At 44.3% G+C, this 18518-nt stretch overlaps 1 protein-coding gene across 2 annotated transcripts in view; it reads left to right on the forward strand.

Moving 5' to 3' along the window:
- Positions 1 to 3259: 3259 nt before the first annotated feature.
- KLHL12 (kelch like family member 12) overlaps positions 3260 to 18518 on the forward strand; it is a 28579-nt gene continuing 13320 nt past the window's right edge. Inside the window, exons 1-5 of one of the 2 annotated variants that reach the window (XM_030844381.2) lie at positions 3260 to 3324; positions 5448 to 5691; positions 11996 to 12149; positions 13380 to 13597; positions 17817 to 17966. In XM_030844381.2, coding sequence (XP_030700241.1) covers positions 3260 to 3324; positions 5448 to 5691; positions 11996 to 12149; positions 13380 to 13597; positions 17817 to 17966 — 831 coding nt within the window. Of the gene's footprint in view, positions 3325 to 3609; positions 3719 to 5447; positions 5692 to 11995; positions 12150 to 13379; positions 13598 to 17816; positions 17967 to 18518 lie in introns of those variants that run through there. The other variant, XM_030844376.2, reaches the window with a different exon arrangement.

Here is an 18518-nt window from a genome sequence, read left to right on the forward strand (position 1 = left end):
GGGTCACGGCTCACATTCTGAAAAACATTACCCTTGAGAAACTCAGCTTGTACTAACAGATTCATTGCAGCTTTGCCTAGTAGCAACATACTGCAGACAAGCCAACCATCCAGAACTTTGAGTGGAAAAATAAATCTTGGTTTATTCTTATGATGAAACACTATTTAGCAGTGAGAGCTAGTTACAGTGATGACAACATGGTTGAATCTCAAGATTCAGAGGAGGGAGTGGGGCTGCTTGGAGTAATATATCTGGTGTGATTGCACTGATGTACTGTTCAGAAATGTGCAAAGTTAATGATAGCTTAAGGGTATAAACATGGTAAATACTTTAAAAAAGGAAATGTTAATTCAGAAAAATGGTTACCTCTGAAGGGGAAAGGACAGGGTAACATACTGGATATTTCTCAAGTAAAGCTTATATTTATTAAATTGGAGGTGCATACCTGGGTATTCTTTATACTGTGATCACTTTTTCTTGCATATATAATAAGTGTATCTGTTTAATACAAAACATTTTTAAATTTAAAAAAGTACTTAGGGAGCTGATAGCAGAAGTCTCAAACTGCTGACCTGCAGGCCGCAAACATTCACAAACGTGACCTGTTTGGAAACAGTCAACCTCGGCCCAGTAGCGGCTGTGTCTTTACAGAGGGCTGCACTCTCAGGTTCATCCTCGGCCCTACCCAGCAGTGTGGTCACCTGCTTGGCCCCCGGAGGCATCTGAGTTTGCAACCACTAGTATAGAAAGAACTGGAAGGAAACAGACCACATCTGGTCCAACTCCATCCATGTTGTGCTTGAGGAAATATGAGACCCCCAGCAATTGGTGAGACCCCATGTGTATGTGCTTCATCATCTTCCAGTAGACAGGACCAGGGAAACAGTCTGAGCGAGACATCTTCTTTGATGTCTTGAGCATCTTCTTTGTACTTTTCATGTTATTTTGTCTTTATTTTTAACCCTGTTAAGTAGGTGGTATTATCCCATTCCACAGATGAAGAAATTAAGGCCCCCAAAGGCCAAAACTTTTTCACAAGATGACAGGATTGCAGTATCTGAATCCAGATCATTCTGACTTAAACCCCAGGTTCTAAAGCCTCAGATCATTTAAAAATCCTGATTTCACTATCCCTTACCTTTACCAAAACTGCTAACTAGCAGCAGGTGAATATTACCTTCTTTCTCTAACTGCATGCTATGGTTCATTCACTTCCTAAATACTTGTTGAGGACCTGCGGTGTGCCAGGCAATATAGGAGAAAAGTAAGTGATGACAGAAACATTGATAAGTTTTGATTAAAGAGAGGCCAAGAATAAAAGCTAAGAATCTGACTCTGTCCTCTTCCTATCAATAAGTAAACAATTAGGGAAGAGACTAATCTGTAGCTATAGAACATCTATTGTCTTGCAATCTAAAAAAGGTTCAGCACCTTTGGAGAAGTTTGGGAGAAGTCCTTGATGTAAAAGCGGTTCACAGAGGAGTCCCATCTCCCCCAGAAAGTGCCTTCCTTAGTATCTGTGTTATCACTGGTCAGGGGCAGGAACCAGCCCTTGGGAGGCATGAGGTAGGCCTGGGTGCAAATTCATGATGAATTTCAAAGCAGCAGCTGGGCCCCTGCTGTGATTACATTCAGTAATTAAGAGGCACATTCTCATTTCTGCCATACTCTGGTGGCACAAAAATGCAATGCACTCTGCCTAGCTGGTTTAGAGATTTGACCTATATTCTACGTACCTGATCTAGAGTTCCACAGCACATCCCCGTTTTCCCTTACTGAAACCCTTCAGTAGCTGTAAACACCCAGAGTCATCCCTGGAGTCCAAACAAAAAGGCAGGGCAATGTGTGGAACCTGGGTGATTTGACTCACCTCATGCAGACACAGCCCTCCAACAACGGACTTAAGAAACTCAGAATCACTCTGGGCTGTAGCGTACTGAGTCAGATGTCCAAACGACTCGAAATATTCTCACTTGAGGACTGTGTTCCCACAACTTAAGCACTCAGAACATGCTAGGGCTGTACCCTTGAAGAAAACAGAAGCCTGAACTAGTTCCCACAGTGTGCTGGCTTTCTTGCTAGCAGTTTCTCCATCTTTTACTCTCAGGAAAAGGAGTGCGCATATTCTAAACAAAGCCTCTTTTATTACGTTCCCTCTCATATTTGGAAAAACTCAGTTTAGCAGCCAGGAATTAGGCAATATCATTAAAGCATCTGGGTGCTATTCTGCAACCAGAAAACAAGGTATTATTTTTATTTAAATTATACATATTTTTAATTCACGTGATGCAAAATTCAAAAGGCATAAAAATATACAGAGGAAAAAATCTCCCTCCCGCCCTGTCTCCCAACCAACCAGTTCCTCTCTCCAAAGAAACTAATGTTACTACTCTATTTTGTATTATTCCAAATGCAATTTTTATACATATACAGGCAAGTACGACTATTTATATTTCCCCAACCCTTTTACACAACTAATAGCAAAGTATGCACACTTTTCTCAACTTCATGGTACTGAACTGTATGGATGTACTATACGTTACTGAACCAGTCCCCTACTGATGGGCGTTAAACTTGTTTTCAATACAATCTACAAACAACCTTGCACACACATCATTTTACATGTGTGTGAATGTATACACAGGATAGATTTATTAAAATCGCTGTTAAAGGATATCTGCATTCATCACATTTTGGTGAACTTTTCCAAAATGCCCCCCATAAAACTTGTACCAATCCTGCACTCACAATATGTAAATCAGAGAATTTTAGATCAGAGATACGATATGAGAGATGGAAACACTACGTAAAATTAGACTGCTACCCACTTGGCTATAGTTTTATTATCCCTAAAGAATCAAAGGCCCCACAGAGGAAAACAGTACAAACACAACTGGTTTGGACCTTCACATGAACTGAATCAAGGAACCTCATTCCCTTCTGAGCTACTGAGATAAGTGCGCCGAAATCAATCAGAAGCTCTGCATCCAAGAGCTGTGAAAGGCAGCAGAAGCGGAATAGGGAGATGAGGACTCCCGGGACTTCTAAGAAGATCCTTCGCAATCTCCCTCGCAGTGTGCAGCTTCTAGAGACCGCCAGTTCCTTCCACTTAACTGTCTCGGAGTGCAGAAGCAGAGGAGAACCACCCAGTGGTGATGACAGGCCCGACTGGGATGCAGAGAACGCTGAAGTCCATGGTCGAAGGACTCAGAGGATTCTCACCACAGCGATGGTCGGCCCGAAAAGGCCATTGTGGACAATGGAAGTGAAGAAATTGGAAGCCTCCGTGGGTTTTCTCGATGTAAGAGGGCTCCTGAATACCTGTCAGGTAAAACACGCCCTGCAGTCAGCCCCTTAAGCTTAGAAAGCTCTGGAATCCTCTCAGTCCGCCGCGCCTCGCGGCCCTGGGGAACATCGTCTCAGCCGGTCACCTGGCTGGGGCTGCACCCAGGCCCTCGCGCCCGAACCCCCCTCCGCCCCCAGTTCCCCGCCCCCAGTCACCCAAACCCTCCTCGCTGCTTTCTCCAGACTCGCAGAAGCCGGCAATGCACACCCGCGGGTCACGTGACGTGGCCAGTCACGTGACAGGACGGGCGTGACGTCATCACCGCGCGCGGCCGCCGGGACCGCGCTGGAGCCTCCGGGTCGGGGCGGCGGCGCTTGGGTTCTTCCCGGGCCGCCCGCTCGCCCCGCGCCCAGCCCACGGGCCGGAGCGCAGGTGAGTGGCCCGGGGGCGGTGGCCGAGGCCCTTCCCTCCCGCTCCTCCCACCGTCGTCCCCTCCGGGCGAGGAGGAGTCTACTGGCGTGCAGCGCCCCGACCTCCGCCTGCAGGCTGTCGGGTAGGACAGCATCGCTCCTCGCCCGCCGGGAAGGCGGCCCCTCCGCAATTCGACGCCGCCCAAGGCTTCCGCGGCGCAGCCGCTCCACCGGGAGGCTGGCGGGAGCCCTGGGCCAGGTCACCTCTGGGCGGAGGGCGGAGGTCGAGAACCCCGGGAGGGAGACCAAGCCGCGTTGGGGTAGCGTTGGTTTGACAGGCCGAGCCAGGTCGTAACCCCCCGAGAAGGTCTTCACCGTAAAGGGGGGAGGGGGGGGGGTCTGTGCAGACCTTTCTCACATCTCCAGAGTTGAAACTAAGTTGACTTAAGGAAAATCTTTTTGAAAATCATCTTATGCTTTGATGAATCACCTTTTCTGTAAAATGGGTCTTGCGGAGTGGTTGGAGCGCTCAGAGAAGAATAATACGCTAAGTATAAACAGGAGTAGATGAGAATTTAGGATCTCGTTTTTCCTATTCATATGAAATTATGGTTGTGAGTTGTGGACTCTTGAAAACCATAGATTGATTTTATTTTCTTGGATCCTTTCAGAAAGTTTTGGATTCCACATAAGACAGACTCTCTTAATAACCACCCCATTTCATTCCCCAGAAATTGTCCTGGAAGCAAATAAACAACAACAACAAAAAAATAGTGTGACTAAAGCCTGTCAACAACCACGAAAGTACTTCTTACATTGATTCTTTTTTATATGTAACCTGTTGATATTACTGAGTTCATTTAATTGATGCATACAGGTGAACTTTACAAGTGACTGGCTATGGCCGTAAAATTAGTAGTAGAATTTTGATAGGTTTCTATCCTAGTAAGTCTCTCTCTCTCAGTATAGAAGAATTACTGCAAATATTGATTTGTTAATGCTGATTGATGTTTACAAATAGAGTAGGGAGACCCTTCTATAGAAGAGCTTCAGTAGCTTAAGAGAAAGTTCATAAATAAGCTTGCATGGTTTCCATTATTCAGTATAGGTATTGGGTCCTCATTTGAAGTTTCACTTTAAGAAGAAATCCAGATATAGTTGGAAGTCATCATAAATAATTATTTGTGTGCTTCTTTAGAAAAAAGTTTATTTTTACTGATACTGGCCTTTATTGCCCTAGGTTGAATATGCAGTTTTTCTTTTCTTGTGTTCTATTACTAACCATTTATTATACACTTGCTAGGAGAGAAAAAAATATATAAAACAGGGTCCCCACCCTCTAAATATTTACCTACTTAATCTACTTAAGGGTTAGGGTTATATTAAAAATAGCGATGTCACACTGTTAAGAAATTTTATCTTCTCACTTTATCATGTGAGACAGCAGCCTTGTGAAGATAGGCAGGAAATGTATAGTCTCTTTCTACTTACAGTACAGTTGCATACTGATTACAATAAATGTCAAGTGGTTTGGACACTCGATGATAATGGAATTCAGAGGAAGAAGAGATCATTTTTACTCGGGATAATTAGTGGCTAGATTGTGTTGGTAATACCAGGAATAGGAGTGCTTCCTACTTGTGGATGTTTGAGTCTGATGGAGCCTCCTTAATTTGTAAAGCTAATTGAATATATTTAGTTTCTCCAGTCCTTCAAATATGCTCATTGTTTTTTTTCTTTTTTTCTCTCTTGTACCTGCAGAATCCAAGGATCCCTTTCATTCTCTCTCCATATTGCCTGATGGGAGGCATTATGGCCCCCAAAGACATAATGACAAATACTCATGCTAAATCCATCCTCAATTCCATGAACTCCCTCAGGAAGAGCAATACCCTCTGTGATGTGACACTGAGAGTGGAACAGAAAGACTTCCCTGCCCATCGGATTGTGTTGGCTGCCTGCAGCGATTACTTCTGTGCCATGTTCACCAGTGAGGTAAGTGATGAGTCATCTCCTCACAAGTGGAACCTCACACATGTCACTTCACAGTTGTCTCATTTCACTGAATAAAAGAGTAGAAGTCTGATGTAATAGTGAATTTCTATAGTATGGTGTTAAATGGGCCAACTCTGGATAAGATCTGCCACTTAGTTTTCTCATCTCTGAATGAGGGATAATAGTAATACACAATAGCATACGGTTACTGTTACAATTACTTGAGAAAATTACACATGACGTGCTTAGAACAATGTCTAGCATGTAGTAAAACAAATACCAACTATTGGATTTTACTTACTGCCTTTTTAATTTAAATTTATTTATTTATTTATTTTTGGCTGTGTTGGGTCTTCGTTTCTGTGCGAGGGCTCTCTCCAGTTGTGGTAAGCGGGGGCCACTCTTCATCGCGGTGTGCGGGCCTCTCACTATCGCGGCCTCTCTTGTTGTGGAGCACAGGTTCCAGATGCGCAGGCTCAGTAGTTGTGGCTCACGGGCCTAGTTGCTCCGCGGCATGTGGGATCCTCCCAGACCAGGGCTCGAACCCGCGTCCCCTGCATCGGCAGGCAGATTCTCAACCACTGCGCCACCAGGGAAGCGCTACTTACTGTTTTTTAAATTTGTTTTCCTTCTTCTAAAGTTTAATATTTTAAAGTGAATACTGGGGAAGAGGGAGGGGGGAAGGAAAGAGGAGTGAGCCTCAGTCCTCATCCCATTCCTTCTAACAATATGTGGAGAAAATCCGTCTTCATTCTACCAGTGAAGGCTTTAGAGTAATTGCAAATGAGAGGGAGAGGGCTTAGTGCCTGACTCTGTGGGTGTTTGAAGTATCACCTAGAAAAATATGCTGGCTCTGGAGCACAAGCCTTTAACAAGGGAATTAGAAACAGGTTGGCTTGGCAAGAAAAGAGGTAGTGCTCTCAGAGTACTAGGAAAAAGACTGCCTTAGTAATTGCCTGGCCAGACAGCTAAGATGTGAAGGAGGCTGCTTGGTGAATCGTGAGGGACTCAGCTGAGCAGAGGGGACCACTGCAGACCTCAGCTCCCAATATCTCAAGTCTGATTTTTTAATTTTAAATAAATTGTCTTCATTTCTTTTTAAGCTTGAATGGCGAGTACACCACTTGATTATATCATTTATCTCTACTTATATGTATGGCTGACATATTTCATTACAGTAACACTTTTTAAAAAATCCTCTCAACCACCAGGGTTTTATCAGTGCAGGTGTTGCTGCTGACCTGAGTGGGAGAGATCGTGTCATGAGAATGTCAGTAACTGCCTTTTACGGGCAGATGCTGTGTTAGGTGATTGTCGCCTCCCACCCACCCCAGGGGTGGTTGTTACCATCTCATTTTGCAAATGAAGAAATAAGGTCTCAGGTGCTAAATGCCTTATAGCTTGTAAATGGTAGAGGGGATTTAATCCTAAATTAACTTAGCTTGATTCTGATTTTGCTGTTCTAGTTGTAAAGCCAGAGTCGTGTGTGCTGCTGAACCAGCGCTCAGTCACATGGCTGGTAGGGAGAATGCGGAAGCCTGACACGTCGCCCCAGCAGACCCAGGCTAATTTTTTTCTTTTAATATTTATTTATTTATTTATTTTTGGCTGAGTTGGGTCTTAGTTGCTGCACGCGGGCTTTCTCTAGTTGCAGCGAGCAGCGGCTACTCTTCATTGCGGTGTGCGGGCTTCTCATTGCAGTGACTTCTCTTGTCACAGAGCACGGGCTCTAGGTGCGTGAGCTTCAGTAGTTGCAGCACTTGGGCTCAATAGTTGTGGCTTGCGGGCTCTAGAGCGCAGACTCAGTAGTTGTGGCTCGTGGGCGCTAGAGCACAGGCTCAGTAGCTGTGGCGCACGGACTTAGTTGCTCCGCGGCATGTGGGATCTTCCCAGACCAGGGTTCGAACCCGTGTCCCCTGCATTGGCAGGCGGATTCTTAACCACTGCGCCACCAGGGAAGCCCCAGGCTAATTTTAAAGTGACCCTGTGCAGGGCGACATTACAGACCCTGTCCTGTACGGTACCCCAAGGAGCACCAGAAGTGGTGATATTTATTTAACTGGGCAAATGTCATGGCTGCCAGCAGGAAGCACTGAGGACTCGGACTGCTGGCTGCTCACTACATGTTGTGCATCCTGTCTTCACTCTTTCTCTGCACATTCAGGAATTAGTGTGGAGTTCTGTAAAAGAACTCTCTTTTATTTTTTTTTCTCACCAGTGATTATTTTATAGTCTTTCTTTAAAAACTGACATCAGGCAAGAAAGTGTCAAATGGTCTTGTCTTTTTCAACTGAAGTATAATTAACCTACAACACTATGTTTGAGGTGCACAACATAGTAATTCATTATTTCTATACAATATAAAATGATCGCCGCAACAAATCTAGTTACCATCTGTCACTGTTCAAAGGTGACAGAAGGGGAAGCCGTATGTAGATATCCAGGGTTTAAAGTATTATTCACTTTATTCCTCATGCTGTACATGTCATCTGTGTGACTCATTTATTTTGTAATTGGAAGTTTGTACCTCTTAATCTCCCTCATCTGTTTCACTCATCCTCCTATCCCCTTGAGGTTTTTTTTTTTTTTTAATTGAAGTATAGTTGATTTACAACATTGTGTTAGTTTCACGTGTACGGCAAAGTAATTCAATTATACATGTGTGTTGTATATTCTTTTTCAGATTCTATTGCATTATAGTTATTGCAAGATATTGAATATAGTTCCCTGTGCTATAGAGTAGGTCCTTGTTGTTTACCTATTTTATATATAGTAGTGTGTATCTGTTAATCCCAAACTGCTAATTTTCCCTCCCCCCAACTTTGGTAACCATAAATTTGTTTCCTGTGTCTGTGAGTCTATTTCTGTTTTGTAAATAAGTTCATTTGTATCACTTTTTAAGACTCCATACAGAAGTAATGTCATATGGTATTTGTCTTTCTCTGTCTGATTTACCTCACTTACTATGATAATCTTTAGGCCCATCCATGTTGCTGCAAATGGCACAATTGTTTTTATTACTGTTTTATGGCTGAGTAATATTCCATTGTGTGTGTGTGTGTATACATATATACACACACACAATATATGTATACACACCACATCTTCTTTATCCTTTCATCTGTTGATGGACACTTAGGTTTCTTACATGTCTTGGTTATTGTAAATAGTGCTGCTATGAACATTGGGGTGCATGTGTCTTTTCAAATTAAAGTTTCCATCTTTTCCGGTTACATGCCCAGGAGTGCAATAACTCTATGTTTAGTTTTTTAAGAACCTCCATACTGTTCTGCATACCCTTGCATTTAAGTTGTTTAAAGGAGTGGTTCCAGAGACCTGGATTTTTTTCTTTAACATCTTTATTGGAGTATAATTGCTTTACAGTGGTGTGTTAGTTTCTGCTGTATAACAAAGTGAATCACAGCTATACGTATGTATAGCTGAAAAACAGCTATACATATACATATATCCCCATATCCCCTCCCTCCCACCCCTCTAGGAGGTCACAGAGCACAGAGCTGATCTCCCTGTGCTATGCAGCTGCTTCCCACTAGCTATCTGTTTTACATTTGGCAGTGTATATATGTCCATGGCACTCTCTCACTTCGTCCCAGCTTACCCTTCCCCCTCCCCGTGTCCTCAAGTCCATTCTCTACATCTGAGTCTTCCTATCCTGCCCCTAGGTTCTTCAGAATCTTTTTTTTTTTTTTTTTTTTTTAGATTCCATATATATGTGTTAACATACAGTATTTGTTTTCATCTTTCTGACTTACTTCACTCTGTATGACAGACTCTAGGGCCATCCACCTCACTACAAGTAACTCAATTTCGTTTCTTTTTATGACTGAGTAATATTCCATTGTATATATGTGCCACATCTTCTTTATCCATTCATCTGTTGATGGACACTTAGGTTGTTTCCATCTCCTGGCTATTGTAAATAGAGCTGCAATGAACATTGTGGTACGTGACTCTTTTGGAATTATGGTTTTCTCAGGGTATATGCCCAGTAGTAGGATTGCTGGGTCTTATGGTAGTTCTATTTGTAGTTTTTTAAGGAACCTTCGTACCGTTCTCCATAGTGACTGTATCAATTTACATTCCCACCAACAGTGCAAGAGGGTTCACTTTTCTCCACACCCTCTCCAGCATTTATTGTTTGTAGATTTTTTGATGATGGCCATTCTGACTGGTGTGAGGTGATACCTCATTGTAGCTTGTTTTTGTTTTTTGTTTTTTGTTTGTTTTTGCGGTACGCAGGCCTCTCACTGTTGTGGCCTCTCCCGTTGCGGAGCACAGGCTCCGGACGCGCAGGCCCAGTGGCCATGGCTCACGGGCCCAGCTGCTCCGCAGCATGTGGGATCCTCCCGGACCGGGGCATGAACCCGCATCCCCTGCATCAGCAGGCAGACTCTCAACCACTGCGCCACCAGGGAAGCCCCTCATTGTAGCTTTGATTTGCATTTCTCTAGTGACTAATGATGTTGAGCATCCTTTCATGTGTTTGTTGGCAATCTGTATATCTTCTTTGGAGAAATGTCTACTTAGGTCTTCTGCCCATTTTTGGATTGTGTTGTTTGCTTTTTTGATATTGAGCTGCATGAGCTGCTTGTAAATTTTGGAGGTTAATCCTCTGTCAGTTGCTTCATTTGCAAATATTTTCTCCCATTCTGAGGGTTGTCTTTTTGTCTTGTTTGTAGTTTCCTTTGCTGTGCAAAAGCTTTTAAGTTTCATTAGGTTCCATTTGTTTATTTTTGTTTTTATTTTCATTTCTCTAGGAGGTGGGAGAGACCTGGATTTTAGGTTCAGTTCTCTTAGTAATTCTGTGTGAACCCTGGTGACCATCTAACCTCACTGGGTTGTCTGTAGAACAGGGTGATTGAACTTGATGGCTTCTTCGTTCTCTTCCATCCCTAAATTGTTCCTTAAATGTGGTGCAACTGAAAGAGCACAGGGTGAGGCAGGAGGCCTGGCTCTGATCTGTCGCTTATTAGTTGAGGCCTTGGTTAAGTCACATAACTTCTCTGAACCTTAGATCCTTTATGTCTTAAAGGGCAGTAATATCGGACCTAACTGCCTTACCAGGTTGCTGTGAGAATCAGATGAAATAATAGTAAATGAGAGGCACCCTGAAAAGTTGTAAAGCAAATATTAATGCGAAATACTACAGTTACTCTAAGTTATTACATAGTGATCTCATTTATATAGTTAAGCTATTTGGCTAATGGGAATATAGTTTATTGACTAAGAAATTCCTGACATAAATGTACTCATGTTTCTGTTTGTAAATACTGTGTTAAATGTTAGCAAAATGTTTTTCCAAAATAATGTACTGGTGACTTTTTGTATTGTTAGGGATTTATTTTGTTCTTGGCTTTGGTAGGGAATACTTTCTGATTATTATTCTGGGCTGATGATAAAGACATTTAGTTCATAATGGACGTGCCCTGGAATTTTGTAAGTAATTGGAATCTCTAAACTAAGATTACAATCTAATAAAATTTTTGTAAGGTAATCAGTTTTCAGATAGTTTACTATCCTGTAAAACTGAAGATTTCTACCCTTAGCTAAACCATTTTCTATGATTATCTGGCCTCAACTATACTCATAACTCCAAGGATATAGTCTAGACTAAATGTACCACCAGTAATTCGGTAATCCCAAAAGAGAGTCAACCCAGTATTTGAAAAAGTATCAGACAATCCTGTTGTCTTCAGTGGCACAGCAGAAGCCCTCTCAAGATGACCTGCGTGTTGTCTAGGGACAGATAGGACAGTGCTGGCTCATCCTGGAGGGTCTGGAGCTGCAACTCCTGGGGCATCTACAAGCATGAAATCTGAGCGAAGTTTGTATTTCATCTCAGAAGCTCATGGACACTAGTGGCATGCTCATGGCAACTTTTGGTTCTATCTGGTGTTACGTCTGTATTTGTTTTAATATGAAAGCAGCATTTAAAATTATTCACAAGTAAAATTAATATTCCAGGAAGGTGTCATCTCTGTATCTTCTTGGGTTACACATAGCTCCCCCCTATTTGAAAAGCTACAAATATATGCCGTGTTTGCTTTGTACAAATCAAACAAAATAGTCGATCTTTTTTTTTAGATCTTTCAGCACATAGACAAAAATAGGATTTGAATTCCCAAAGCATAAAATTTCTAATCTGATTCTTAGGCGTTGAGCCAGGGTTCCTCCTTATATTCAGTTAATATTGTTAATGTCCTTTCCAGCTTTTGTATATGAGACTCTGCCTTAATCTTGTGGAATTATAACCACCATGATTTCATACCCTTTGAACTTTCAGCTTTCAGAGAAGGGGAAGCCGTATGTAGATATCCAGGGTTTAACTGCCTCGACCATGGAAATCCTGTTGGACTTTGTGTACACAGAGACCGTGCACGTGACGGTGGAGAATGTCCAGGAACTGCTCCCTGCAGCCTGCCTGCTTCAGCTGAAAGGTACAGATGCTAAGTTGTTCGTGCCACAGTGACCCTGGAGATGTTTAAAATTCGTGATGTAAACTTAATCGTGAAAATTAAGGAGACAGACTGTGGGCCTCATGTTTACTGCCCATGGCACAGAAGTTGAGATTTCAATTGCGGTATAGAGTAGCCTCCAAATGTGAGTCTTTGGCTCTTTGGGAGAGAGCATTTACTTTTTGTTTTTAAAAAAGGGGAGGAGGGGATAATAGATGGCTTTCCTTCCATGTATGTGCACAACAGTCCTGCAGGGAAACACAGAAAACTGATACGCGTCGTTGCCTCCGTGGAAGGGAACTAGATGGCCAGGTGGGTAGGGAGGCTAGGGGGACTATTCATATAAACCCTTCTGTACCTTTAGTTTGTTGAATCATTTAAATTATCTATTAAAAATTTAAATTGGGACTTCCCTGGTGGTGCGGTGGTTGAGAGTCTGCCTGCCGATGCAGGGGACACGGGTTCGTGCCCCGGTCCGGGAAGATCCCACATGCCGCAGAGCGGCTGGGCTCATGAGCCATGGCCGCTGAGCCTGTGCTCCACACGGGAGAGGCCACAACAGTAAGAGGCCCGCGTACAGAAAAAAAAAAAAAAAAAATTAAATTGACACACAAAAATGAAAGTGTAAAGTTTTCACAGGATTAGAGATGATCCCCCTTCCAGTTCCCAACCTGTCTGTCCTAACCTCCAGTTCTGTTTCTGTTATTTTCAGTTTTTGATACATGATTGAAACAGTGTGAAGTTTTTGCATTAGTGCACAGCTCCAACATTAATTTTATACTCTGAGCTTTTCAGTTAGACAGATGTGAGATTGTTATCCGTATCTCCTATTTTTCCTTCACCGGAGTCTTTTAGTAAGTTTTCATGTGGAGTAGAAATTAGGTACACTGTGCTAAATTAAGCTGATTTTATAGCTTGATTCCCAGGAGTTTTGTAGGCATGTTTGTTTAATTGTGGCGGTGTCCACAGAAGCAATTCGTCTTGCCGTACTTATTCTAATGCAGCAGCAGACATTTGTAAAGTCCTTGCAGAAGGCCACACAGCACATAAGACAAAAATAGGATTTGAATTTCCAAAGCATAAAATTTCTAACCTGATTCTTAGGTGTTGAGCCAGGGTTCCTCTGATACAACGTGATGTTGTGATCCAAGAATATAGGCCCATCCACCTGGCCGAGTGTCCTCAAGGACTCACCGTTTTTGTCTGTTCTAGGCGTGAAGCAAGCCTGCTGTGAGTTCTTGGAAAGCCAGCTGGACCCTTCTAACTGCCTGGGTATCAGGGACTTTGCGGAAACTCACAACTGTGTTGATCTGATGCAAGCAGCTGAGGTTTTTAGCCAGAAGCATTTTCCTGAAGTGGTGCAGCATGAAGAATTCATTCTTCTCAGTCAAGGAGAGGTGGAAAAGCTCATCAAGTGTGATGAGATCCAGGTACAGACTTGGCTTGGCATTAGCTCTTGTCAGGACTGGGCCAGAAGACCAGAAAGCAAGGCGGAGTTGTTGTACTTCTGTAGCAGGGCCCATATTAAGCTCTGAGGTTTCATTAAATGTCCCTGAAATTGCATGCCAAACGTATTTGCCTATTTACGGAAGGGAGTTCGCTACCTCCCTCAATGAAATTTGTGATCCCAGCGGTTAAGAATCACTATTAAACAGTATGGAATAAGCATTTTAAAACATTTACCAAGAATATCTTCCTGTATAGCCGTCGCCATGCCAGGTGCTGGGGAGCCAAGAGTGCGTAAGAGACAGTCTTGTTTCCAGAGAATTCACAGTGTAGTAGTGGCGACAAACAGGAAGACAAAAATGATGACTGAGTGTCAGGAGAATAATGAGCCTGTTCAAGGCGAGGAAATTCCATAGAAGAAAGAAGAAAACCTTCTGGATTTAAACGGGATCGTAAAGGGAGCGGGTCAGAAAGGACGGGGCAGCAGGTTGGAGATGGTGAGCCAGAGGCAGCTCATCAGCGCCCGTGGGAGGAGAGGGCCCTGCAGACCGGGCGTTGAAGCGATAGGGTCCCGCCTCCGTGTGCGAAGCGCCCAGGGACGTGGCCCAGCAGGGAGCGAGCCTTCGTCCTCCGCTGAGCAGAGCAGGGGTGGGGGGTGGGGTGCTGCGTGTGGATCTGTCGTTAGGCTGGGAGCTGCAGTGAGTGCAGCGGGGGCTGTGCGTGTCGCGGCAGCCAGGCATTCCTCTCCAGGGCTCCAGCCCTCTGGTTAGGAGCTTCTGGAAGACACCTAGCAGAGCCAAGTGCTGGGGAGGAGTCCACCTGTTGGGTTTGTTTTCCCCAGTGAGGAGACATTCGATTCTCTAAGGAGGCGAAGAGTTATTTTTTTTTTTTTCCTCTCTCATTCTGAGATAATAATGAGAAACGACTTTAAACGTTTACTTATTTATTTGGCTGCACCGGGGCTTAGTTGCGGCATGCAGGCTCTATCTAGTTCCCTGACCAGGGATCGAACCCGGGCCCCTACGTTGGGAGCACAGAATCTTAACCGCTGGACTGCCGGGGAAGTCCGGCATTTGTAAATCTTGTTCAATTCTCAGAACTGGGTCCATTTTTCAGAGGAGGAAACTGGCGCTGTGATTAGTCACCACCCTCACACAGCTGGGAGGGGCAGGACTTGTGCCGCCCATCTGCATCCACAGTCTGTTCTCTTCACCACGGAGCTGTGAGCTGTGTTTCTATTTGACCAGATCTGGAAGTAGTCACAGCAACCATTTATTTTAGAACAGTGGAGACTGGGGGATAAAACCGGATGGAACAGGGAGGGCAAACAACTGACCTCTGCAGAAGCCGGGATGAGCTCTTTTGTACGGTCTTCCTTAAGTGTCCAGCGAGACTGGCCTTTGCTTTTTTTCAGCAAATGACATTTTTTCTCTTTCATATACCAGCCAGAAGCAGGAACCAGATGTCTGGCCCTGGGGCTAACGCTTCCTCTGGACCATGTAAAACAATAGTACTTGAAACAATGGAGGCAGCATGTCACGTTGTTTAAAACAGCACGGCTTCAGGGTCACGCTGGGGTTTGGGCTTGGCTGTGTGACGCGTGTCCCCTAACCGCTGACCTTCAGATCCCTCTCCCATAAAATGTAGATAACAGTCGTACTTACTACGTAGGGCTGTTCTGAACGTTAAATAAGAATGTCAGTGCCTGATACATAAACGAAGTCTCTGGGAAAATTTATTATGGAGACTATTTTCTCCATAGTGAAGCATTAGTATTGGGGGTTTTTTCTTCCCAGTTTAGCTGTTTCTCTGCAATTCTAGTTTATTCTGTCCTCAGTAAGATCAAGGATCTCTACTCATGATTGAAAAACCCATTTTAAATGGATATATCTAATTTAAACCTAGAATGTGTCAGAGTCTAGCATGCAGCTGTTCAGAACTATTAGCCTGTCATCCTTGCCTTTAACCAAAGTTTATCTAAAAAATCATGACCACCCTTCTGCACCCTCACCTGCATGTAAACCGTGAGTAGGCTGGGTTAGTTTGACCTCCCATAAATTTGCTTACACAGATTCTGTCATCACTGTCGTAGTCTAAGCATCATCACCTTTTGCCTGATGGACCAGAGTAGCCTCTAACTGGCCTCCCAGCTCTTAGCCCTTCTAAACCGCCCTCCCGTGGCTCTCGGAGTAATCTTTACCAGACATCAGTGTGGCCCAACACTGGCCTACTTGAAGCCTGGTAACGGTTTAGAGTGAAATCCAGTCTCCTGATGCTCTGTTTACTTCTCCAGCTTGACCTTTTTCGTCCCCTCCCTCATTCATTCTGCCACACCAGCCTCTGTCGTTTCCCAAGCTGTCCAATAGAAAGTTCTGTGAAGGTGGAAAGGACCTGTGTCTGTGCTGTCCAGTTCACTGGCCACTAGCTTGAAATGTGGCCAGTGTGACTAAGAAGCTGAATTTTTTTTTTTTTTGCCACGTTCATTGCTATTAAGGACAGACTTTGGGGGTTTTGGGGGGTTTTTTAGCCACACCACACGGCTTTCGGGATCGTAGTTGCCCGGCCAGGGATCGAACCTGTGCTCCCTGCAATGGAAGCGTAGAGTCCTAACCACTGGACCGCCAGGGAATTCCCGAAGCTGAATTTTTAATTTAACTTCATTTTAATTAATGTAGATGTAAATAGCACATGTGGCTCATGGCTACTGTGTTGGACGGTGCAGTTGTAGGGCTTTTCCAAGTGCTTTCTGTCTGCCCCGAGGCTAACTGCTACTCTTCCATCAGGTTTAAACCTATTGCTCCTGCAGGGAGGCATTCCCTGTCCCATCAGCCTAAATGAAGAAATCTCGTGTTATTCTGTCTCATAGCCCCTGTACTTTTCCTATGTGGTACATAATGACAGAATGGGATTGTTCGTTTTTCTGATTTAACAATTGTCTCCCCACTTAAGAGGAAGGTTCATGTCTGATTTGTTCACCATTGTATAATTACCCTCCACAATTCCTGACACTAGTAGGTGTTTGGTAAATCCATCAAATGAATGAACATTCTGAAACATTTTCTGTATTTTCAGCTCTTGAGAGAAGTCCACAGAGTGATGTCTTTGTCTGGGCACTGTCACACTCTGAAGGTTATCTCAGAACAGACACACTCCAGGGGCTGATGGAGGGACACAGGCCTAGTCCTCAGGTGTCAGTCTCGCGGAGGTACTAGGTGTTACTGTACCTTGTGCTTGTCCAGGGACGTAATGTAGGTTTTCTAGGGTGTGTCTTATCCAGTCTGTCCTATGTAGCTTAGACCTAAGTTCCCCAAATGATTAATTATATGTGTCATCTCAAATAGCATGGTGACTAATACAGAGTAGTTGCTCAAATACTAATTGACAGTGTTTTGCAGACCCTGCACTCTTTACGATGCCGTAAGGGAAGTTCCTGCTCACAGCCTTGGCTGAAGGGTCCGAGAGTGAGCACGGAGGTCCTTAGACAACACCTATGAATATAAGTTATTTTAGGAGCCAGTCTCGGGGGCTTCCCTGGTGGCGCAGTGGTTAAGAATCTGCCTGCCAATGCAGGGGGCACAGGTTCGAGCTCTGGTCCGGGAAGATCCCACATGCCGCGGAGCAACTAAGCCCGTGTGCCACTACTGAGCCTGCGCTCTAGATGCCGCGAGCCACAACTGCTGAGCCCGCGTGCCACAGCAACTGAAGCCCGTGTGCCTAGAGCCCATGCTCCACAACAAGAGAAGCCACCGCGATGAGAAGCCCACGCACCGCAACGAAGCCTAGCCCCCCGCTCGCCACAACTAGAGAAAGCCCGCGTGCAGCAACAAAGACCCAACACAGCCAAAAATAAAAATAAAATTTTCTTTTTAAAACAAAGAGCCAGTTTCAAGTAGGGCAGCAGATTCCCCCTTCCCCTGCTGAAGTTTCAGAAATGACCAGAAAAAAATTCAGGAATGGGGAAAATTCTGAATTAAAAGCCGATTTGTGACTGATGGTCTATTAGGTACTCTCTCTCTTAGGTTTTTTCCACCGAATCTGACTATAACTCTCTTCATGATATCAGCAAGTTGTGTCTGAAATGATTGTTTTCCCAAGAGCCTACTTATTTCTGGGAGATGGGAAATAACGGTGGCGGGAATGGGGCAGGAAGGAAAGGGAAGCGAGGTTACAGAGCAGCCCCACCATGTGGTCACGCACTCGCAGGTGGATTCTGAAGAGCCGGTCTTCGAGGCCGTCATCAACTGGGTGAAGCACGCCAGGGAGGGGCGGGAAGAGTCTCTGCCGGACCTGCTGCAGTACGTCCGTATGCCCCTGCTGACGCCCAGGTACATCACGGATGTCATAGATGCCGAGGTGAGCCACACAGGACCCAGGGCGGTGGGCGTCTCTTGTAGCTTCATGTCGTGAACTCAGAACTGGACACCTCAGAGGAGGCACGAGCATCCTGGGAAGCATGTCCTGGGGGGCCTGGGGCGGGGAGTCTGCAGGCGGTCACTTGGCCGGTCAGTCTCCTGGCAGAAATGAAAGTCTATGGCTTAATTTAATTTTGTGCTTTGTTGTCTTTTCATTTTACGTGCTCCTCAGTGTTTTGCATAAGCAACATCGGATGATAAATTTTGTCCCCTTCTCTGTTAAACAGAAATTTTTCCAAATTGCCTTGGAAAAGATGCTTTGCTCACCTAGTCTCTATTTTTGACTTCTGGTGAGGCCAGCATGAAAGGAGTTTGATGCATTTATTGGGTTGGCCAAAAGCTTCCTTCAGTTTTTAAGTAAAAATAAAAGACACATTTTTCATTTTCACCAAGAACTTTATTGAAAGACATATTCACAGTTTTGTTCCACTACCTTCTGCCGTTTTTCAGGCAACTTCATAATTCCATCTTCCCAAAACTTTTTATATTTTTG

This window comes from Globicephala melas, chromosome 1, assembly GCF_963455315.2.
Source record: "Globicephala melas chromosome 1, mGloMel1.2, whole genome shotgun sequence".
NCBI classification, from domain to species: Eukaryota; Metazoa; Chordata; class Mammalia; order Artiodactyla; family Delphinidae; genus Globicephala; species Globicephala melas.